This window comes from Miscanthus floridulus, chromosome 19 (genome assembly GCF_019320115.1).
Source record: "Miscanthus floridulus cultivar M001 chromosome 19, ASM1932011v1, whole genome shotgun sequence".
Taxonomy (NCBI): domain Eukaryota; kingdom Viridiplantae; phylum Streptophyta; class Magnoliopsida; order Poales; family Poaceae; genus Miscanthus; species Miscanthus floridulus.
This window is the reverse complement of record NC_089598.1, coordinates 36,865,283-36,889,431: the sequence shown is the minus strand read 5'-3', so window position 1 is coordinate 36,889,431 and position 24,149 is coordinate 36,865,283. Positions and strand designations below refer to the sequence as shown.

The 24,149-nt window shown below is 51.8% G+C and overlaps 2 protein-coding genes across 2 annotated transcripts; both read right to left on the bottom strand.

Annotated features, from left to right (window-relative positions):
• Window positions 1-339: 339 nt before the first annotated feature.
• Window positions 340-3,393, bottom strand: LOC136528978 (uncharacterized). Its single transcript, XM_066521989.1, has 3 exons — window positions 3,259-3,393; window positions 2,540-3,169; window positions 340-702 (listed from the first exon to the last, which is right to left on the bottom strand). The coding sequence occupies exons 2-3, from the start codon at window positions 2,933-2,935 to the stop codon at window positions 670-672; spliced, it is 429 nt and encodes a 142-aa protein (XP_066378086.1). The 5' UTR covers window positions 2,936-3,169; window positions 3,259-3,393; the 3' UTR covers window positions 340-669.
• A 930-nt stretch (window positions 3,394-4,323) lies between these two features.
• LOC136528755 (large ribosomal subunit protein mL43-like) lies at window positions 4,324-6,796 on the bottom strand. Its single transcript, XM_066521737.1, has 3 exons — window positions 6,416-6,796; window positions 5,815-5,921; window positions 4,324-4,704 (listed from the first exon to the last, which is right to left on the bottom strand). Exons 1-3 carry the CDS (start codon window positions 6,493-6,495, stop codon window positions 4,532-4,534), a joined length of 360 nt encoding a protein of 119 aa, XP_066377834.1. The 5' UTR covers window positions 6,496-6,796; the 3' UTR covers window positions 4,324-4,531.
• Between the last annotated feature and the right edge of the window lie 17,353 nt (window positions 6,797-24,149).

Here is a 24,149-nt window from a genome sequence, read left to right as displayed (position 1 = left end):
TAAAAACAGCCTAATCTTCAAGGCATCAGAAGCAGTAACTGTCCAAACCCTGTCAGCTACTATCTTTACCTGAGGTTTGTTCTTGGAAAAGCATCTAAAAGAGCATGCTCGTTCATGATCATCTAATTCTTAAGTTTTTATATTCATTTTCCTTTTTTTAGGGTGGAAAAGAACTTGAAGCTGTTGAATCAGCAGAGCTTGATGTGGACGATGAAATTGGAGACAGTGAGAATGAGGATACTCAAGCTCGTGATGACTCTGATGGGGAAATGGATTCTGATGAGGAACAGCAGAGGTAATTTTGTGAACATCCACACCATCAGAACACAGAATTAAGTGATCAAATATCCTTATATTTCGAAAAAGAAAACTGTAATGTCAAAAGCTCGTAAGTAATCATTTGTTCACATCAGGTAGGATGCCCAGCTTGAGGAGATGCTTGAGGAAGCTTATGAGAGCTTTGTAACTAAAAATGATATACGAGTACAGAGCACCACCTGGCATACCTCAATGTGGGAAAACAAAAATTGAACAAGACCTGGCCTTCAAACAACAGGTAACGCACATTCTAAGTGGTAGCGGTCAGAGAATTTTTTACCCCACATCTTTGGGTGTACAAATGTCCATAGTTAACCATGCTATATCAAATAGAAAACTCTGACTTGGTCACTAGGCCTGGGGCTTATCCTCGGCTTTCTTTGGCTGTCAAAAAAAAAACAGAGAATAATCCAGTCAATAACTGAGAAAATAGAGAGGCATGTGCAAAGAAACTAGTTGAGGATGTCATCCACAGCACACATGATAGACCTTTGATATAAAAGTCCTGTGGTAACAATGTAGAATATTCACCAGAAGTTGTCCTAATCAATTTCAAATATAAATGAAAACATTATAAAGAATGCATATTGCATATATCCACTAAATGTTGATTAATTGGCCGCGTAAAGACTAATCACATAGCGGTATCCGGTAATCAGACAAGCACATACTCTTTTTCTCATCTCTGGTATGCAATTCTCACATGCATATGGAACACATTATTATAAGTAGATTTTGTGCATAGCTGCATACAACTTGCATGTCAGAGTTAGATTTTGGGTCGAATTAACTATAGTAGAGTTGAAAAATCCTGAATATGCCCTGGACAACTGTTGAGCAACCTTATCATATGCCAGCAAATTGGACATATATGGACCCCATATTCGGCTTGTTCGGCTTCTTTTTTCAGCCGGAACAGTGTTTTTCTCTCACAACAATTCAACCGGAACAGTGTTTTTCAGCCAGTTTCAACCAAGTTTCAGACCAGCGAATGGGGCCAAAGGTCCTAAAGGTGCTGCTGTGTAACTTGTTAACTATAGCTTGCTAGAAAATTTTCTCAACCAAGAACTAGTACTAGATTCCTTTCCTGTAATCCTTTAGGTTTTAACTTGACCTTCAAACTAGCTAGACCAAATTCTACAATTTCATGAATATCCACATTTCCAAGAATGAATAAACCAATGATCCAGGTGACACTAAATTCACCGTTTGCACAAACGTGCTCTTTACGACTAAGTATCCTCTTCATGGAAACAATAATTCTACTCTCTTGGGCAATTTGGACCACACAGAATGCTCCCATTTTCAATGACATCCAGCCAGAAATAGTGGCTAGCAGAAGAGTGTTTGACAAGGAAATAAAATTGCTTACGCACAGAGTCAGTGCAAGATCCTCTCAAGCTTTTGATGAGTGGCTACAACAAATCACTTAGCCACTGCTCTTAGGTTGATCTTTTTTGTTTCTTTCTCTGTTCCTTGATCTTCCTTCCTTTTGGGAGGCTGTAATGCTTTGTAAACTTGTTTCTGTTTTCATTTAATAAAATTTTCTGTAGGGGCGCAAGCCCCTCCAGCATTCTCAAAAAAACGACTAAGTATCCTATGCAACTGCATTTAAGCGTTTGCATGGACATGTTTTTTTAGACTAAGTATCATATACAGCTGCAATATTTATTGTAATTCTTGCTCATATGAACTGTGACTAGGCGCTACATGAGATGTAGGTAAGCAGCACGTACATGACGTACCTTAATTTCCAGGTAGAAACAACATGAAACCAACCCAGATGATACCATTCTAGGCAACTACTCCTGTTGTCCCAAATTATATGTTATTTTGGCTTTTCTAGGTCCATAACTTTGCTATGCACTTAGATATATAACTTTTGTTATGCATTAGATATACTCTATGTAAAGACTGTCTAGAAAAGCCAAAACGAAATGTAATTAGGAACAGAGGAAGCGGTAACAAATTCCGGTGACAAGCAAATCATGCATTCTTGTTCGACAATACGATGAGCAGTGTAACAAACTACATGTCTACATCACCGGAACGTCGCAACAACCACAATGGTAAAACACACAAGGTGCTTACCTCAACAGGCACACAACAAATCCAAGAAAAGATCTAGAGCGTGTTCAATGCAGTGTAGGAAGAAACACCCACGCACGCATGGCGTTCGACGAAATGAAAAGATACGCACAAAAGGGAAAACATGCCATACCTTGATGCCAGGGAAGGACATGCCGAGCTCCTCCTCGGGGATGAGGACGGGCCACTTCTCCCCGCCGTCGCGGAACATCTGCTCCGTGTCGATGAGCCGGCCCCGTGCGAGGATCTGGTCCCGGATGCCCTGCGCCGTAGCACCCTCAGCGGCGATGATGGCCTCCTCGGCTCCGTTGAGGTAGGTCACGAGGACCCGCGGGGGCGGGAGAGTTGGCTGCGACTTGGGGTCCGTGGACAGAGGCGGGGAGGGGAGGCGGCGGAGCTCGACGGAGCAGGCCGGGTTGGAGTCCTTGGCCTTGCGGCCGTTGCACTGCGCGAGGAGCTCCACTGCCGCCGCCTTCCGCGGGTCCAGAGGGCAGTACTCCACCACCACCTTGGACAAGAACTTAAGCATGCCTCCTCCTCTCGCCGCTGGCCCCGCCGCCTTCGCCGTCGTTGTCGCGCACTCGCCGCAGCAGCCTGTTTAGATGTTTCGTGCCTGGTTGCGTTGGGGAAGCTTTCCTGGCTCGGGCACGTATGGGTGGGAATCTGGACAATGGGTAGACGCGGACCCTCTAGGCTGCCGCCAGCACCTTTGTTGGGCTGGTTGGGCCGTATCCAACCCGTAGATACGTATCGGCCCATGTATCTATAATTGATTAAATAAATTAAATAAAATGTATCTATAATTGATTAAATAATAAATTAAATGAAATGCGATATTCCGAGGATAGTTACCCCATGTCTCGCCTGTTGCGCCCGTCCACAAGCACATAGGGCCCGCCTCCGTCAGTGGGGACCGTCTCCGCCTTTCCGCGCCTGACACCGAGGCAAGACAGCAGAAAAGACGAGGAGCGAGATGCAATATCTAGATGCAACAATAGCAACATACGTCTGAAAACAAATAAAACATACGTCTAAAACACTTGCAAAAAACACCTGAAAAACACCTAAAAACACTTGAAGCCATGGTAAACATACGCAACATCCAGATAAAACACTTGTACCATATGTGTGAAAACATTTGCAACATTTAGATAAACACACTTGCAACGTACATAAAAAACAGATGAAATATTGAGAATAGGAGCTTACAACACACGTGTACAACCATTGCAATATGCGCAACATCCCGATCTACTCTTACAGAAACAATTATAACATACCTCTGAAACATCTAAACACTTGAAACAGACGTTCGCAACGTACAGTTTTAACGTGCATCTCTTTGCTACATGGGAGAACGGAGACTTGTCAGTACGTGAAGTTCGTCGGAGGCAGCGGCCTGGCAGTGCTGGTAGGCAGTGGCTCGACGAGGGCTGCGCGATAAGAGCACGGAGTCAGCGGTCGCGCGCCGAGGCTGGGAGGCAGCGGCCTCACCCCGCGCCTAGCATGGTCGGTAATCGAGCGCCGCGACTCACAAGCGGTTGTGCGCTTGGCAGGGCTGGCAACCACGCCGTCGCGTTTCGCAGGCAGCCGCGCGCCTAAACCAGAAGAGGGGGCTACACGCTTGGCAGGGCTAGCAACCGCGCCACCGCATTTAGCAGGCAGCCGCGCACCAAAATCAGAAGAGGGCAGCCGCACGCTGCATCTAGTAGGGCTAGCGGTGGAGCGCCTGTGCGGGAGCGGAGCCGAGCGCTGTGAAACGTGCCATAGTTGATTTTGTTTTCTAGACGAGCAAAGCATGCGAGTATCCGAACTTCCGGACGTCTTAATAACAAAGTTCTGTGTTCACAAAATCTCGCGAGCTGAAACATCAAGGTAATGGTCTAATATAGGAGACAGATATCACCAGACTGAAAATGTCAAATGTGACGGCCTGGCACCGTGGCACTAGAAACTCCAAGTGTATCTATGTTATTACCAGATTGTACTCGGAACAAAAGGTGTAAACAGTTGGCTATTGAAATAGGCAAGCATAGCGGCAGCTCTACCAAAGTTATTGACACAGCTAACATTTTCTGCAATCACACCACCAAGAACACCGAAACACCTTGGCTGGTAGCTTGGCTCACATCTTCAGTTCCGTCGTCCATGTCCCCTGAACACTGGGCCGTTTCGTTACGTGTCTGGTTCGCAGCTTCACCACTTTCCTGCCCAGGGAGTTCCTTAGCCTGGTGGCTTGGAGGAGTATTTCTTCTGGCGGTAAATTTCTCACACAGACCACTCGCTCGTTATGGTTTTCTGCACAACAACAAGGCTAGTTAGAAAATTGAGAACAAAACAAAAACCAATCATTTCAAGAGAAAAACAAAATCAGTGTAGCTGTGGAAATTACAAAGATAAGACAACAAGAAAACAGCAGCTATAGGACAGCTGCGTTCAAGGAATTGTACAATCCAATCCCATAATAATTTTTTTCACTAGTGCAAAATACCAATCCGATCCTACAGGATCTTGCTTGCTTAGTGCATGCAATATTGTAATGGCCCCAAATATAGGATCAAACTGACAACACAAGAATCTGTATCCATCCAAAGAATTGTTGGTTGGCGTCCCTCTTATCCCACAAAAATTGCTAACCGGTCCTATTCCGTCCAATCCAAGATGGGTGTGACCATCCATCCTCCCAGCATTCATGAGGATCATGAAATGCGCACAATTCCAATGGAGGTTTTATCTTGACCATGGTATATTTAAACTAAGATATGTTCACCTTCAGGCATGTTATTCCAAACAGGTATTCAAGCTTGTGCAGAGAGAACAGACAAAAATTGGGCCAATAAGGATTCAAGGAGGGATGCTATCACAACCTTGACACATAGATAATAGATGGGAACAGGAAGATGGAAGTTCAAGTTCACATTCATATGATGAGATTCAAGGCTGGTATTTATATTTTCCATTTCTTTTTTATTTCCCTTTACTTCTTTCTTTCACACTTCTTCATCTCTTACCCTGTCTTGAGGTTTTCCTTTCTTCTTACTTTCTCCTCTCTCTGCCTTTCCTTTATTTTAACATTCTTTTACTCCTCATCCTTCTTTGTGCTTGCCTGTTGCACTTATTTTGCCAGTTCGGTTTATACATGTACAGCTCTCTTCTTTCATTAATGAAATTAAGGCAGGGGCCTCCCCTCCCGACTTCCACCTTCCAAAGAGAGAGGGAGAGAGAAGAGGTAGACCCAGAAATGGTCATGCTGTGCAATTTTGAACTGAACATGGCAGGTTAAGCTACATTGTATTCCTATAGCATCTTCTCAATGCCAATCCATACCATAAGTTGTATCCCTATCAGGAACCTAGTTCCACAGAATTCATAAATTGCAATGAAAAAGGAAAGTAACCAAGATCTTACTGTAAATTCCCTTTAAGTTAGGATGTTGACCACGGACAAGCTCTGTCACCACTTCCAAGTGTGGATTCTTTTCCTTAAAGGCTGGAAGATGTGCCTCCATGAAGGCCCTGCAATCAGAAAAGGTGCTAGTTGTTAAAGAGCAGAATCAGGCATTGATATCCAGTAATGAATAGTACTTCGTACTAACCAGCACCATGTTTGATCTGAAGCTCATACAGCTGCCACTAAACTATAGTGTACTGCTGTACAAGGAAAGCGCTATAGCTCGACCTAAAATCTGATGAACGAACAGAAGCACAGGCATAGAGTGCCTGATTCTATTAGTTGATCTAAATCGTGACTAAATGGGCGGCTCTTTTAAGTTTTAACTCATTCCCAGACATCAGTACCCGCTAGTCCCACAACACATTTACTCGTCTGCAACGACGAATCCTTGGCTGGGCACAGTCGACTAACCATCCGACCAATTCCCACATTGAAGAACATGCATTAGCAGTATCTCGACTAATTCTAGCAACAGAACTAAGGAAATCATACGAAAACACTTATATGGTCTAATGGTACTGCTACCGAAGTGAGGAACCAAACTATATCATCATACCTGATGCCCCTGCTGCTCCCTCCCCAGCCGCAGTAGTTTACCACGAGCTTCTGCAGCTGCCAGACCCCCCTCAGCGCCATCCTTCCGAAGCCCAGAGGTCCCCGCAGTCACCACTCGCCGTCGCCGCCTCGCCGGAGCCCAGAGGTCGCGGATCCACGCGCTTTCCCGTCGGTGGAGAAGGAAGAAGAACACGACGCCTCGCCAGTAGGGCCGCTGGCTTTCGCGAAGGCTCGTCGCCGGCGGCCGCTGAGCGACGGCGCGTTGCCTGCGCGAGGCGCGAGTGCGTGCGGGAGGCGGCGCGAGTGAGGAGCGGGAGGGGCTAGGGTCAGCCGGTCAGGGGTCACCTTTTGTTGGGCTGGTTGGCAACCTGCCTTTCGTCACATCATCGCAATCTTATGTGGCAGTTTAACTAAGGCCGCGTTTAGATCCGAAAATTTTTGGCTTTTGATTACTGTAGCACTTTCGTTTATATTTGACAAACATTATTTAATTATGGACTATTTAGGCTTAAAAGATTCGTCTCGCCAATTACAGACAAACTGTGTAATTAGTTATTCTTTTTACCTATATTTAATGCTTCATGCATGTGCCGCAAAATTTGATGTGACGGAGAATCTTAAAAATTTTTGGTTTTTGGGTGGGATCTAAACAGGGCCTAATGCATATAGAAACTAGTAAACTACTCTGGTTTTTGCATTTTGAGTGCCCTCATCACTCGTTGAAGCCAGGGCGTTATGATCAGCAATTTTGCCATGAAGCCGGGGACGTTATGACCAGCAGTTCAGACAATCGGATGACCAGGGCCAAAACTTTCCCCGCCTTGCTGGGAACTATCGCTCTCGTAGCAGCTCTTGTTCTTTGGTGCCAAGGCTACTACTGCTACTGTGATCCTAGCCTACTGCTCTGCCTTGGATTCTTAACAGATTTCATTGGCAACATTAGGCAAGTACATTGGTACACGTAAACCTTCTCGTAGGTTATCTCATATGGTGCCACATTAGATTTTTGATGACATGAAGAGAGGGAGGGACATAAGAGAAAATGATATCATCTCTATTTACTACTAAAAAGACCCGAATGTTATCGTCACCACAAAACTAATCGCCCCTCCCCTCTGACGCCCCGCGCTAGTCTCCCCCTCCGTGAATGAAAAAAGAAAAAGGGATTGGTGAGCACGGATGCAGATCCCGTCGTAACCTTCTCCCGAGGATGGACATGCCGGCGACCGCGAGCATGCGCCCTGTTCGTTTAGGCTTTTTGACTGATAAAGCCATGGCTGAAAGTACTGTTGGCTGATTTGATGTAAGAGAAAAATACTATTCATTGGCTGAAAAAGTACGGCTTACAAGCCAAACAAGCCCAAACGAACAGGGCGATGAAGTATCGTCGACAGTTAAGAAAAGACATGAAAGCTCAGTGATATTTTTCCTTGCTGTTTAGCAGGTCTGAACACTCGTTGCCTACTAAGAGCGTTGGTTGCCTCACCCACTCTATGCTCATGTACATCTATGTTTGACTCTAAGTGTCGGTGTTTCGTACAAGCACCGGCAAGTAAATTTATAATAATGCGCGTTAGGCTCGGATGGTGCGTTAAAGGACACAAGATTTATACTGGTTCGGGCCGAATGTCCCTACGTCCAGTTTGTCGCTGCTCGTGTTATCAGCACCGTGAACAGTTTGTAGTAGGGGTTACAAACGATCGAGAGAGGGACTGGTCCCAAGTCTCTGATGGAAGGGTTGAAAGGAGACCAAGAGCTTTGTAGCTGCTTGACTGTGTGTGTGTGTCTGGTGTTATTCGGTCAAAAGTCCCCCCTCTTCATGGGAGAAGCGCATCCCCTTTTATAGATGAATGGGCTGGCTTTACAAGGATGAGGGCTTTACATAATCTTGTGGCTCACGTCTACGCGGCCTGGTTCTTCATTCTGATGAGTGCGAAGGAAGATAAGCGCCTACAATAATATCGATGTCTCTGTAGAATATCAGGTTGGTTACAGAATGCTGCCCTGCGCAGGGTATGGGTTGCAGCACGGTGGTTTGACTTATGAGCGTCCCCAACCTTGCTCCGTACGCCTTCTGGTTCCTATGAGTCTTTGTCGGAGGGACGCGGGGTCGGGGTCCGGAGTAGCGCCGTGGGCAAGCTGTCCTGACTTGGTGGACCTGAGGGGTTGGGAAGCGGGCTCCGCTCCCTTGGGTCCATATCGTGGCGACGGAGAATCCGTCGTTCGTGGGGATAACAAATTCTTTTCTGGAGCATAGCGGTTGTCGTATGTCTCTGTCGGGTTCTGTGTCCCAGAGCTGAAGGCGGCGCCCACAACTCTACAGGGCGAGGAGCACGCACCTGTAATACCTTTCGGGCTCTGTGGCGCCTGGAAGGGTCTAAAGCACATGTCCCATCGTTTCCTGGCAGTACTTTTTCTGCTAGGGCACAAGGTATGGTCCTTGGAGCCATGGTTGACTCGAACGTCTTGTCTTGCCCAGTCCTAATCTCCTAGGCGAGACCGAGCCTACCCCTCCGGGGTCGGGCGAGGCGGAGTCTATCCCTCAGCCCTCAGGCGAGACTGAGCCCGTCCTAAAGGCGTCGGGCGAGACGAAGACTAGCCCTGAGTCCTCGGGCGAGGCAGAGCTATCTTCAAAGGCGTCGGGCGAGGCGGAGTCGGCGTCGGGCGAGGCGAAGTCGGCGTCAGGCGAAGCGAAGTCTATCCCTCAGCCCTCGGGTGAGACCGAGCCCGTCCCAAGGATGTCGGGTGAGACGGAGACTAGCCCTGAGCCCTCGGGCGAGGCAGAGCTATCTTCAAAGGCGTCGGGTGAGGCGGAACCAAACTCCTATCATTCAAACAAGGGACGTAACGACGCCCTTATCCATCTAGAAGTTTTTAACGTTCGGTGGTTATTGGTTCCACCTTCCGGGGTACCCTGGTATTAGGTCCCCGACAGTAGCCCCCGAGCCTCTAGGTGATTCGAGTAGAACCTCCTGGAGGGTGTTTTTTGATTTCATCGAAGTTACTTTGCCAGAGGGTGCGCGCGAGCACACCCGATGGGTGTAGCCCCCGAGCCCCCGGGTGATTCGAGTAGAGTCGCCCAGGGGGTTGTATCGGTCCCTTCGCGGGTAAGGATGAAGGACTTAGTTTTTCATCAACTAGATGTTTTTCTGAGAGGGTCGTGGCATCCTGTTCATGGGGAACTCATTCAGGGCTGACCTAACTGGTGCTTGCGCCCTTGATTTCGGGTCATTCGCGGACCCTTCCTCAGTTGGGCCGGCCACCGAACTTCTGGGCCCTAGGTGGGCCAAAGAGAAAAAGGCCTTCGTGGCTTGCGTTTCCCAGGTGGGTAGAGAGCCCGGATTTGCCTAGAGAAGGTGAACCATCCACCGTGATTTTTGGGGCGAGAGGATAGGGACTGTGGGCGTGTGTCCCACGATGTGACGTGGTGGTGCGCGTGGCAGGCCTGGAGATAGAGGCAGACGGTTGCCCTTCTCGTGTCCGTCGCCCCCTATAAAACCACGGGGTTTGCCCCCAAGGTTCCGTATTTCGGTCCCCTGCCTTTGCGTTCTGAAACATCCGCCGCTAATCGCTCCAGCCTCCTACGCCCGTATTGCCACCGTCGATCGGCTTGCGCTCGTGTTGCAGCCGCCGTCAAGCTCGCGCCTGCCCTTCTCCCCAATTGCTTTAATGGAGTTGTGGGGCAGATCTAGCATCACCTCACGACGTTTGGAGGGCCTCGTCCACCGTGGCCTTCTCCGCCCACTGTCCGCCGTCCAGGAGTGGCTGCTTCCTAGCAACGAGGGTGAGCCGGTGCCGCCCGAAGGGTATGTCGTCTCTTTCGCCATCTTCCATGAGCGGGGATTCGCGGTACCTGCACATAGGTTCCTTCGGGGGCTGCTGGATTATTATGAGGTGGAGCTACAGCATCTAACTCCCAATGGGGTTCAACACATGGCAGCGTTTGTTGCCTTGTGCGAGGGTTTCCTGGGGATCGATCCTCATTTTGATCTGTGGCGATATTTCTTTAACATTAGTTTGTCGAAGAGGAAGATTGGGGGGAAAGATGTGAACACGCCAATGGGATGTACCAGCATTCATTTGCGCCATACCCGGTCGAGGGGTTACCCATACATGCGTCTGGCGACATCCAATAAGGGATGGCACTCGCAGTGGTTTTATGTTAGGGATGATGTGAGTGCCACCCTTCCGAGGTACACTGGACGCCTTATTGAAGATGCTCTAGAGTCGTGGAGCTAGGGCGTCCAGTCCAAAGACAAGAAACACATCTCCAACCTTCTTTCCGCCCTCCAAGCCCTGTAGGATCGAGGCATAAAGGGGACGGGGATTATCGACGCCTATCATGCGAGGAGGGTGGCGCCGCTGATGGCGTGTGTGCTTCCCCTGCATCGAATGATGCCCAGAATGTCGTTTGAGGGGACGACGCTTGTTGATGAGGTGCTCCCTTTTTCAGAAGTGGCGCAGTGCATTAAGGAGGCGACGGAGCCAACGAAGGATTCCAAAGGCAGCATCCTCGACATTGTTATCCGGTGCCCGGACATCCCCCAATGCGGCCAGAACCTGGGTTCTTCAAATTCATAAGCCCTCTTCTCCCGTGATCTTTTCTTTTTCCTGAATTTCTATTTTTTGATACTTGCTTTTGTGATGTTGGGACCAACCGAGGGGGCTAGTCTTCAAAGATAGTCCGGTTTCGCTGCCGAAGGACAAGGCCATGGCGGCGGCGAATCGACTCGCGACCGAGCGGGACAAGAAAGCTAGGGAGCAGATGAAGAAGGCGAAATGACTGAAGTAGGAGGCACGGGATCGGGGAGAGGACGTGAGCAGTGAGGATGAAGACGACGACGATGACGATGACGACAAGGTAGCCGTCGGCGTGGATTGGGGCGTCCTAGAGGACGAGGACACACTGACAAGTGGCCACCCATCCATGCAGGGACCCTTCCCATTCCACGTGGAGGGAAGTGAATCGGTGAGGTCGGTGGAGGCTGGCGAGTCCGCCACTTCGCACGGCGTGCTGGCTGAGTACTGGTGGATGGAGGAAAGCGGGCCTACCGCTGTTGACCCCGAGGTGATGGTGGAGGGGAGTGGCTCTGGTGCCACGCCCCATGAGATGATGGAGGGGAGCGGCTCTGGTGCCGCACCCCACGAAACGATGGAGGGGAGTGGCCCTGGTGCAGCGCCCCATGAGGTGAGCCCCCCCTGCCCTAGAGCAGGGGGTAGGCTCGAAATGGTCCCACCTAGACGAGTCGGGGCAGGGATCTAGGGATCCATCCCCAAAATGCTTCTGCCGGCCGAGGACGTCAACATAAGCTGCTAATTCCCCTGTTTTCATCCTTCTTCCATTTCTATTTTGGCCTAATGGTTATTACCTTTGTGTAGGTTCTTGCGGATGGGTCACCCCCTGGGGGTGGCACCCAAGAAGAGCCTCACCATTCAAGTGGAATGGATGGCATCGCCTGGTGTTACCCCTATTTTGGGCAGGAGTGGTGCCGACGTTGGAGCCACGTTGGCTGACCCGACGGCGTCTATGGTGGCGCCCACGCCCACGGTGGTTACCGAGCAGGCGGCTTCCTCCATGGCGGATGTGGTACAGCCAGCCGAGGGCCGCATACCGCCGGTGGAGGTGGTCGTGACCGCGCCAAGCCAGGATCAACCGGGCACAGCTGTGGTGACGCTCGAGGGCGTAGTGCAATCTGCACCACCGGGGCCCAGGTGGATCCGCCCGTGGTGCTCAAAGCAGGCTGGATGGAGGAGGGTTTGGTCGGAGGGTCCTTGAGCGTGGCGGTGGTGCCACATAGGGTCAGGAGGGAGCCACCCCCAGCCCCCTTGTTGGGAGGAAGCCGCTCCCCTACGCGGGGGGAGCCGCCGCTCCAGTGGATGGCCGCCCAGGATCCGATGTCGGCTCTTCTCTCGCTCGATGATCATGCCGAGAGCATGGAGCGGGAGGGTCTTGACATCGGTATCTTGACCATGCTAGATGCCCTGGACCAGGCCAGAGGAGCCCTACGTGAAATTGTTATTCCTACTACCCAGGTATTCGCTTGGTTTTCTTCTTTCTTTGCATGTTTTTGTGTTTTTGCATTTCTGATACCAGTCTTCTTCCTCTTCAGATTCTTGTTGCTCGTAGCCGGAATAAATCCTGATTCCTCCGTGAGCAGAAGGCGGAGTGGGATCGCCTTTCTGAGGAGGCTTGGCTACGAGCAGACATGGCCGCGCAGCTTGCTACCGCCCAGGAGCGGGAGGCCTAGGCGCGTCAGGACATGGAGGAAGGCCACGGGATGTTTGAGGATTTGTCGACGAGGTCAAAGCTAGATGGGGAGGAGATTGCCAAGCTCTGAAAGGAGCGAGATGAGCTCCTATAGAGGAATGCCACGGCTAATGAGAAGGCCAGCGAGGTCCTGAAGGAGCTAGAGATGGAGCGGGACCTCAAGCGGAAGGCCGAGAGTAGGGCCATGGCCCTTCAGGAGAAGGTGGATGAGGACGTCGAGGTGGTCCGCTCTCTCTGGTCAGATATCGGTGACGCGGTGAGCCAAAGGCTGAACGCTGAAAACGTCTCCGTCAAGCTAGAAAAAGAGCTTGCCCATGCACGAAGTGCCCTTCAGGCTGAGAGCGATGAGCACGATCTTCTGCAAGCTGCGGTCGGGGTTGTCCTTGATGCTCTGAAGGTGGTGGAGCCGGTGGAGACCAGTCCGCTCGCGGCTCGTGCCGCAGGTATCATGGCTCGGGTGGGCCAGCTTGAGGAGAGTGCTTTTCACGCTGGGATCACCCAGGCCTTCACCGTCGCCTATGCCCATTATGAGAAGGAAATCAACCTAAAGGTGATGAGTGAAGGTTTCCCGTCCACCTATGAGGATGAAGAGCTAGAGGAAATGGAGAAGATGGTTGCACCCCTTGCGAAAAACCTGGCGGATAATCTGAAAGAGATGGTTCTCCCTTCGTGGGAGTAGTTAGTCGAATAATTTTGAGAACAACTTATATGTAATATGTGAACAAGTGTCGGTATTTTCGAGTCTGGACGCAGTTTCATGATTTTGCTTGGTAATTTTGTTTTGTTTGATTTTTTGTGATCTTACCAATCTGTTCCCCCAAATCTTGCCGCTGGTCTTGATGCGAGGAGATTGTTTCGAAAGAAGGAAGGGAGGTAGCCGTACCTTAACCAGCCCCCGAGTAAGGTCCGACCCCCTACATTTGCTGGGGTCGGGGGTTACTGGAGACCAGAACCATGGTTTTTGTGACAGGGTCGACGAAGTCCTTGGATGGCATTGCAATATTCCCCGCCCTGTCTTCCAACAGAAATCCCCAACTATGGACTCTATGGGCTCAGCAAGGTAGGGCCTTCGAACCTGTGTCCCTGCATTGATTGGCTCGAGCCCCCAGGCCTTGTTAGGGTCTGATAGGGGTCGGCCATAATTTGCGTGTTACCCTGTCCTCAATTTTCGCAATCGGAGGGGCTAAGTAAATGACACTTGCCTCGACGGCTCGAGTATCGTGCTCAACGAGCTCACTAACGGGCACGTTCATGTGGAATCCGGGTCCATCATTTGCTGATGGGGTCAGCAGAGCACTCTGGTGGCACTCCACAACTTCTTAACCCGCCTCCCGGCAGATGCCCGAGCCGTTTGATAGGCTCAGGCGGCCCGATGGCCTCTCCTTGATGGAGATTCTATGGGTTTGGCTTGGGGTTAGAATCGAACGAGAAAAGGTTGAGGCATCCCTGTCCGCTTCTGAGCAGGGTCAAGCAGGGCCGCTAGGGCTTGTCTCAGTTATTTCTCCCTGGCTCTGTTCAGCATGAGGCGGCCTCGAGCCCTTCACGGGCTGGCCTTCGAACCTCGGCCTGCTGCCACCTATATCGAATGAGGCGACGACCGTTTCGTGATGTGACATGAAGCGTTGGGATGTCTTGCATATGTATAATATAATTGAAATGAAGGCGGGGTTGGTAACGTTACCTTGGCGGTATGAGTGATGGAAAGCCCCTACCAGATATGTCCGTGCGGGGTTCGAGCCCTGATGTTTGCAATGAGGTTGGAGTAACCTACATAAGAATCACTATTCTTTGTTTTTCGTATCTCGGTGGCGGTCCAAGCTGTTTAATTGACTTGGGCAGCCTGACAACTTCTCCCCTGGGGGAGATTTTGTAGGCGGACCCCTTCGAACCCTTCTTGAGAAGGCAGGCATTGAAGCTAGAGACACGGGGGTGTTGAGTATGATTTTTTTGGTGAACAGAAACACCGTAGCTACCGAGGCGTTGGGTCTGCTAGTTCTTCCAGTTTTACTCAAAGTTTTATGCCCGTATGTCGTGCCCTTAGTTTCGAGCGTACGGAGGGGTCGGGTGAGGAGGATGTCTAGACTGGTAGACATCCTCGGCAGCCCCCGAGTGATGTTCATGTCCCCGCCATTTGACGGGGTCGGAAGCTCAAGAATGAATTTTAACGCATAAAGTAAGAAGGCAGAGATGCTTATCTTTCTTTGGATGTTCGTTCGTCGTCTCTCCTGGGCTGAATGGCCAGCCCAGGAGATCTGTTGGGGCTTCGCTTCATAGAGGTCCTGTCGTCGGATCGTCCCGTGGTCCTGCCTGGGGAAGCGAAGGGTTGTCTGCCCATGTGGGCGCCTTAATTGCCGTGTTCAGAGCGGGTCAGTGGCGGGCCATACCCAGGCAGTGTCCAGTTTGACTAGGGGGGACGCCTCATCGACCGGGGCGCGTCCCGTCAGTTCCGTCGCGTCCCCTCAGGTATCTATCAGCATTAATTCCATATTTAAGGAGGGGAAGAGAGAGGGTTTTTTGTCCAACCTTTCACCTTTCCTTAGCTGCAGTGCCTCCTCTTTAAATAGGGAGGGGGAGGGGAGTTCTCATCCCACCTCTTCTTCTACCTCTAAGCCGCTATCTCTCCTTCTTCTCCCTTTCCATCGAATGCGTCCGTGTGTCGCGGTAGTTACTGAGTGAAGAAGAGTAATGCCAGAGAGAGAGAAAACTCACAATTTCGCTCATGAATCTGGAGCGTGATGTCGAGCCAGAGGTTATCCAGCGTAGATGAGATGGTGCGTGCTGCCCTTGCTGAGGAGTCGCTGCTGCCGAAGGAGAAGGGGCGCTGGTGGGCGCCGTACGTCGTCGACTTCACCGTCATTCGCTGTGCTCCTCCTTTGGCGGGAGGCATTTCCTACCCTGACACCATTGTTAGGGTTGTGGCTAGCGACAATGGCATAGTCCCCGGATGCCCTGGCAGAGGCGTCGCTGTCGGGGTTGCGGCTGACGATGATGGCGTAGTCCTCGGATGCCCTAGCAGAGGCATTGCAGAGGACGGCGCCTTCGAGGATCCCGCGAAGCGGCAGGATATCGCCGATGGAGAGTGTGGCATGGTGGCCACAGTAGACGAGCTGGCCCGTGTACACGCCCCGGGCGTCGCCGATGGAGAGCATGGCATGGCGACCGCAGTAGACGAGCTCTCCCGTGCACACGCCCTGGGCGTCACTGATGGAGAGCATGGCGTGGCGACCATAGTAGATGAGCTGGCCCATGTACACGCCCTTGGCGTCGCTGATGGAGAGCATGGCACGGCGACCGCAGCAGTACTTGTAGTAAAGCTAAGCAGAGACTATAATTGAATAACTTTGTGGGGAAGCCCCCGAGTAAACAGTCCTTTGAATTTACAAGTACATTAGTCCTTTTTGTAATGAAATCTCTTTGTAAGTGATGAATTTGTGTAAAAATGAACAAATGTACATCTTTTGCTTATTTTAAGGGTAAAAACGACGTAGCTGCTCAATGTTCCAGGCGTTGGTGAAGACCTCGCCATTGATGGTTTTCAACCTGTAGGCGCCCGGGCGAAGTACTTCTGCGATGACATAGGGCCCTTCCTAGGGTGGGGAGAGTTTGTGGCGGTCCTTGTTGCTCTACACAAGGTGGAGGACGAGGTCCCCGACATTGAAGGCTCGACCCTGTATCCGTCGGCTGTGGTACCGTCGTAACGCTTGATGGTACTTAGCTGAACGGAGGAGGGCGATGTCGCGGGCTTCATCTAGCTGGTCCATGGCATCTTGGTGAGATGCCTCAGCCCCCTGTTCGTCGTATGCTCTGATTCTTGGTGCTCCATAGTCGAGGTCCGTTGGGAGAATGGCCTCGGAACCGTAGACCATGAAGAACGGTGTGTAGCCGGTGGCCCGGCTAGGAGTTGTCCTTAGGCTCCAGAGCATGGCCGGGAGCTCAGCGAGCCAGCGCACGCCGAACTTGTTCAACCGGTTGAAAATTCTGGGTTTGAGGCCTTGAAGGAGCATGCCGTTTGCGCGCTCGACCTGCCCATTCATCCGGGGGTGTGCGACGGCCACCCAATCGATCCGTATGTGTTGTTCATCACATAATCGAATGAATTTCCTACCGGTGAACTGCGTGCCATTGTCTATGATAATGGAGTTTGGTACTCCAAAGCGATGGATGATGTCGAGGAAGAACAACACAGCTTGCTCAGATTTGATTGTGGATATTGGTTGAGCTTCAATCCATTTTGTAAACTTGTCTATGGTGATAAGTAGGTGGGTGAAGCCCCCGGGCGCCTTTTTGAGTGGCCCAACCAGGTCGAGCCCCTAGACCGCGAAGGGCCACGTGATGGGGATCATCTGGAGAGCCTAGGCCGGGAGGTGTGTTTGCCGAGCGTAGTATTGGCACCCTTCGCAGGTGCGTACAATTTGCTCTGCATCGGCTACTGCGGTGGGCCAGTAGAAGCCTTATTGGAATGCATTCCCAACCAAGGTTCTTGGTGCGGCATGATGACCGCAGACTCCACCGTGGATGTCGCTCAACAGGAGTTTTCCCTGTTCGCCAGGGATACAGAGTTGCAGAATCCCGATGTGACTCCGTTTGTAGAGTTCGCCCTTTATAAGAACGAAGGACTTGGCGCACCGTGCGAGCCATCGGGCTTCCGTCTTATCTGCCAGTAGTATGTCGTGGAGGAGGTAGTCGAGGTAAAGTGTTCTCCAGTCATCAGGAGGGTCAGACTCCACTGTTGGGTCCTCTTCAAGCTCCATGACCTTGGGGTTGGGCGGAGCAGTTGGTGGATCGGCCCCTGGGGTCGGACTAGAAGGGCCATCGTTGGCTTGTTCCGACCCCGCGTAGCGTACCGAGGGTTTGTGTTGATCACTGGCAAAGACGCCTATTGGGACTAGCTCTCGGCTGGATGCTACTTTTGCAAGTGTGTCAGCTGCTTCATTGAGGTGCCTTGGGATGTGACTGAGTTCGAGGCCGTCGAATTTGTCCTCCAGCCATCGGACTTCTTGACAGTATGCCTCCATCTTGGCATCGTGGCAGCATGACTCTTTCATGACCTGGTTGACGACCAGCTGAGAGTCGCTCCTAACATCGAGGCGTCGGATGCCTAGCTCGATGGTGATTCGTAGGCCGTTGACGAGCGCTTCGTATTCTGCAGTATTGTTTGATGAGGGGAAATGGAGTCGAACCATGTACCTCATGTGGACCCCGAGGGGAGATACAAAAACTAGTCCTGCTTCAGCGCCCTTCTTCATTAGTGATCCATCAAAGTACATTGTCTAGTACTCTTGATCGACGGCTGCTGGTGGCATCTAGACCTCGGTCCACTCCACGATGAAGTCAGCCAGTACTTGAGATTTGATCGCTGTTCGGGGGGCATAAGAAATGCCCTAATCCATCAGCTTGAGCGCCCACTTTGCGGTTCTTCCCGTAGCGTCATGGCTATGGACAACCTCACCGAGGGGGAACGACATCACTACTGTCACGGGGTGTGACTCAAAGTAGTGGCGTAGCTTCCTTTGGGTGATGAGGACGGTGTAGAGGAGTTTCTAGATTTGGGAGTAGCGGGTTTTGGAGTCGGATAATACTTCGCTGATGAAATATATAGGGCGCTGCACCTTGAAGGCGTGCCCTTCTTCCTCTCGCTCTACTACTAAGGCGGAGCTAACCACTTGGGTGGTGGCCGATATATACAGTAGGAGGGATTCTCCATTGCATGGAGGAACCAAAACCGACGGTTTAGTTAAAAATCGCTTAACCATGTCAAGCGCCTCTTGAGCCTCGGCTATCCACTCGAAGCGGTCAGATTTCTTCAGGAGTCGATAAAGGGGGAGTCCTTGTTCGCCGAGGCGCAAAATGAATCGGCTGAGGGCGGCGAGGCACCCTGTGATCTGCTGAACCCCATTTATGTTTTGGATCGGGCCCATCCTTGTGATGGCTGATATTTTTTCCGGGTTGGCTTCGATGCCCCGCTCGGAGACTATGAAGTCGAGCAGCATGCCCCTTGGGACCCCAAAAACATATTTTTCGGGATTGAGTTTGATGCTGTTTGCCCAGAGTTTCGCAAAGGTTTGTTCAAGGTTGGCGACAAGGTGGTCAGCTTGTTTGGATTTGACTACGATGTCATTGACATAGGCCTCAACAGTTCGCCCGATGAGGTCTCCGAAGTAATTGAGCATACAGCACTGGTACGTTGCCCCTGCATTCTTCAGACCGAACGACATTGAAATGTAGCAAAACGATCCGAAGGGGGTGATAAAAGATGTCGCGAGCTGGTCGGACTCTTTCATTGCGATTTGGTGGTAGCCAGAGTATGCGTCAAGGAAGCAGAGGGTCTCGCACCCTGGGGTGGAGTCGACTATTTGGTCTATTCGTGGCAAAGGAAACGGATCCTTTGGACACGCTTTGTTGAGGTCGGTGTAATCGACACACATTCTTCATTTCCCGCTCTTTTTTCGCACAAGAACAGGATTTGCTAACCACTCTGGGTGGTATACTTCCTTAATGAATCCTGCGGCTAGCAGTTTGGCTATCTCTTCGCTGATGGCCCTATGTTTCTCCTCGTCGAAGCGGTGCAGGCGTTGTTTCACCGGCTTGAAGCCCGGGTGAATTTTTAAGGTATGCTCGGCGACCTCCCTCGAGATGCCTAGCATATCCAAGGGTTTCCACACAAAGATGTCTTTGTTCTCGCGGAGGAAGTCGATGAGCGCGCTTTCCTATTCAGAGGAGAGCGCGGTCCCGATACGGACTTTTTTGCCCTCGGAGTTGCCGGGGTCCAAGAGGACCTCCCTGGAGCCTTCTGCCAATTCAAACGACCCGGATGACCTCTTTGCGTTGGGCGCCTCTTCGACGACCTTCTCCCTGAGGGTGGCAAACTCTTTGGAGGCGATGACTGCGGATGCGTGTCCGTAGCATTCAACCTCACACTCGTAAGCGCGCTGGAAGGAGGTGCTGATGGTGATGACCCCATGGGGGCCCGGCATCTTTAGCTTAAGGTACGTATAATTGGGAACGGCCATGAACTTCATGTAGCATGGTCGTCCTAGGATGGCGTGGAAAGTCCTCAGGAACCCCACTACGTCGAAGGTGAGGGTCTCAGTCTAGTAATTGGACTGATCCCCAAAAGTGATGGGCAGGTCGATCTGCCCCAGTGGCATGGCTTGCCTACCAGGCACGACGCCATGGAAAGGTGCTCGGATGGGATGGAGGTTCGTTTGGTCGACGCCCATCTCATCGAGCATCTTGGTGTATATGATGTTGAGGCCGCTACCTCCATCCATCAGTACTTTGGTGAGCCGCTTTGGACTGACGATCGGGTCGATGACAAGCAGGTACCTTCCTGGGTGTGGGATGGCATCCGGATGGTCAGTTCGGTCAAAGGTTATGGTAGATTCCGACCACTGGAGGAAGGCTGGTGTGGCCAGTCCGGCGGTATAGACCTCGCGACGCGTGACCTTTTGGCGGCGCCTGGAGTCGTAGGCCATTGATCCTCCAAAGATCATGAGGGCGTCGGTCGGCGTTGGGAAGGTGTCGTCCTTCTCCTCTGCATCATCTATGGCGGGAACAGGTTCCTTCCCCTGCTCCCCTTTGTTAAGGCCCCCGGCCAAGTATTTGCGCTTGAGGCTGCAATCCTTGTATAGATACTTGACCGGGAAGGCGTGGTTTGGGCATGGCCCCTCGAGCATTTTCTCGAAGTGGTTTGGAGTGCCTTCCGCGAGCTTCCGGCCACCTTTGCGGTCGGCAGCGGCCACGAGCGAGTTGTCGCACCATTGCTTCTTATTTTTCCTTTTGGCGGGACGATTGGAGGCGCCTTCGTCGGTGTCCTCGTCCCGCCTTGTCTTTCCGTCGGAGCGATCAAAGATGGCTCCGATCGCCTCCTCTCTAGAGGCGTGACTGGTAGCAATGTCCAGAAGTTCCTTGGTAGTCCGTGGGCCCCTGCGTCCTAGCTTGTGGACCAAGGATTCATAGGTTGTCCTAGACAGAAAGGCTCCTATCACGTCGGCATCGGCGACGTTCAGGAGCTCATTGCACTGCCGAGAGAAGCGCTAGATGTACCCGTGAAGGGTTTCATCAGCCTTCTGGTGGCAGTTCTTGAGGTCCCATGGGTTTCCAGGGCATTTGTATGTGCCCTAGAAGTTGCCCATGAAGATCTCCATCAGATCCGCCCAACTCTGAATGGCATTGGACGGTAGGTGCTCCAGCCATGCTTGTGCCGAATCAGCCAAGAACAGCGGGAGATTGCGAATAATGAAATCGTCATCACTCAACCACCGGCTTAACATGCAAGCTGATAGTCTTCGAGCCAAAGCCCAGGATTTGTTTCCCCAGAATATTTAGGGATGTTGGTAGGCGGTCGATACCTTAGGGGGAACACAGCGTTGAGGATGTGTTGGCCAAAGGCCTGAGGGCCTGGCAGGCCGGGGCTCGGGCTTCGGTCCTCGTTGCTGTCGTAGCGTCCACCACATCGGGGATGGTAGCCGCGACGTGCTGCCTCTCCTGGGTCACCATGGGCGCATTTGCGAGCGTCGATGATGCTGCGTACATCGCGGTCATGGCCAAGGTGTTGATGCACTAGGACGGCAGAGGGCTACCTGCCGCCTGGTGGTGTTTGGTGAACGGACGTGTCCTTGGTGGGACGCACTGAGGGCGTGCGCTGGCTAGTGTCGGGTTCGCGTCGTTGGGACAACGAACTTTCCGCCTACTGTGCTACCACACGCTCGAGCAACGTGTGAATTTCTCGGCGGGCGCGGCGATCCTCGGACATCGCGGCCTCCAGAAGGCCATGCAGTAAGGCAGTTGCTACGGCGATGTCCTGGCTGGCTCAGGCAAAGTGAGGAAGGGTCCCATCATCGGTGAGGATCCTTTGGTGTACGATGCGGGCCGTGGCGCGCGCGCGCCCCCCATCTTTGCGACGTTCAATCTCGCGATTGATGTCCGCATACTCCCGGGCGAGCCCTTGCCTGGGCTCATCGATCTCTTGCTGACGGGCCCTCAGCTGCTCCATCCTTAGGTGAGATAGGGCTGTCGTCTCTTCCCCAGATCTACCGTTAGGGTTGTTTGTAGGGGTGACCTCTTCCCCGGAGACACTTTCGACGTGACCCTCAGGGGTCTATGCCATGAAGCATTCCCGGGAAGGATGGTGGCTCCCCCTACTGGAATCTGAGCTGGAGAACGATCCTGGCTCCTCATTGAGGAGCCCGTAGAGGGTCTCCATATCATGCTCAATCGCCCCCATGAACTTGATGTCCGTGGGTGACTGAACCATCCGTAGTGCCTGAAGGTGGCCAGCGGTCGCCGCAGCGTTGCGGAGACCGAACGAAAACGCTGTCGAGGCGCTCTATACGGGACCTTTCGTACACAGGGTGACGTTGTGAGAGCCTCCCTTGATGACTGGGGTCCAAGGGAGTTGCCCGGTGGGCCATCAAGCCTAAGACGGCTGAGGTTGATGGAAGGGAGAGATGGGGCGGCTATGTGAGTCAACGCCAGCTTTCCTCCTAGTGTGATGATGAAATCTAGGTCGCCGAAATGCACGTGTGCGCCCGAGGCCCAGCTGATTGCATGGGTGGCCATCCGAGGCCTAATTTGAAACACGCAAGCACCCCTACCTAGCGCGCCAACTATCGGTGTTTCGTACAAGCACCGACAAGTAAATTTATAGTAATGTGCGTTAGGCTCGGATGGTGCGCTAAAGGACACAAGATTTATACTGGTTCGGGCCGAATGTCCCTATGTCTAGTTTGTCGCTGCTCGTGTTATTAGCACTGTGAACGGTTTGTAGTAGGGGTTACAAACGATCGAGAGACAGACTGGTCCCAAGTCTCTCATGGAAGGGTTGAAAGGAGACCAAGAGCTTTGTAGCAGCTTGACTGTGTGTGTGTGTGTGTCTGGTGTTATTCGGTCAAAAGTCCCCCCTCTTCATGGGAGAAGCGCATCCCCTTTTGTAGATGAAGGGGCTGGCTTTACAAGGATGAGGGCTTTACCTAATCTTGTGGCTCACGTCTACGCGGCCGGGTTCTTCATTCTGATGAGTGCGAAGGAAGATAAGCGCCTACAATACTGTCGATGTCTCTATAGAATGTCAGGTTGGTTACAGAATGCTGCCCTGCGCAGGGTATGGGCTATAGCACGGTGGTTTGACTTATGAGCCTCCCCAACCTTGCTCCGCACGCCTTCTGGTTCCTATGAGTCTTTGTCAGAGGGACGCGGGGTCGGGGTCCGGAGTAGCGCCGTGGGCAAGCTGTCCTAACTTGGTGGACCTGAGGGGTCGGGAAGCGGGCTCCGCTCCCTTGGGTCCATATCGTGGCAACAGAGAATCCATCGTTCGTGGGGATAATAAATTCTTTTCTAGAGCGTAGCGGTTGTCGTATGTCTCTGTCGGGTTCCGTGTCCTAGAGCTGAAGGCGGCGCCCACAACTCTACAGGGCAAGGAGCACGCACCTGTAATACCTTTCGGGCTCTATGGCGCCCGAAAGGGTCTAAAGCACATGTCCCATCATTTCCTGATAGTACTTTTCCTGCCAGGGCGCAGGGTATGGTCCTTGGGGCCATGGTTGACCCAAACGTCTTGTCTTGCCCAGTCCTTATCTCCTGGGCAAGACCGAGCCTGCCCCTCCGGGGTCGGGCGAGGCGGAGTCTATCCCTCAGCCCTCGGGCGAGACCGAGCCCGTCCTAAAGGCATCGGGCAAGACGGAGACTAGCCCTGAGTCCTTGGGCGAGGCAGAGCTATCTTCAAAGGCGTCGGGCGAGGCGAAGTCGGCGTCGGGCGAAGTGGAGTCTATCCCTTAGCCCTCGGGCGAGACCGAGCCCGTCCCAAGGACGTCGGGCAAGACAGAGACTAGCCCTGAGCCCTCGGGCGAGGCAGAGCTATCTTCAAAGGCGTCGAGCGAGGCGGAACCAAACTCCTGTCATTCGAACAAGGGACGTAACGGCGCCCTTATCCGTCCAGAAGTTTTTAATGTTTGGTGGTTATTGGTTCCACCTTCTAGGGTACCCCGGTATTAGGTCCCCGACACTAAGTTAAAGCAACTTTGCCTGATTTAGATAGTAGTTAGTAGTAACTGTTTGATTGTGTATGTCTTGAGTAGAATGTTTGAAACAGCACCAATGTCTTGAGTAGAATGTCTGAAATAGCACCAATGTTTTCATGGCCCACCTTGGCCTCAACTAAGCTCCGCCCCTGGCTGACATGCCTTTGTCCACCATTTTGTAGGCTAAGTGTTGAGGCTCGTACATATTGCCCAATTTGCAAGGCCGAGATGGAAATTATGTGCCTTCAGAAACATCTTGCAAGAAACTGCCTCACATGATTGCAAACTTAAACTCCTACCGCCACATTGAGAGGAAGAACAGAAAAAGGGAGGTGCTTACATTGACAAAGATGCCTGTTTATGCAGCACCCATTAAGTGCTATTTTATGAATGAAATGCGGATCTGGACAAAAATATAGCCCTTGACTTTTTTGAAGTCTGTTTTGAGT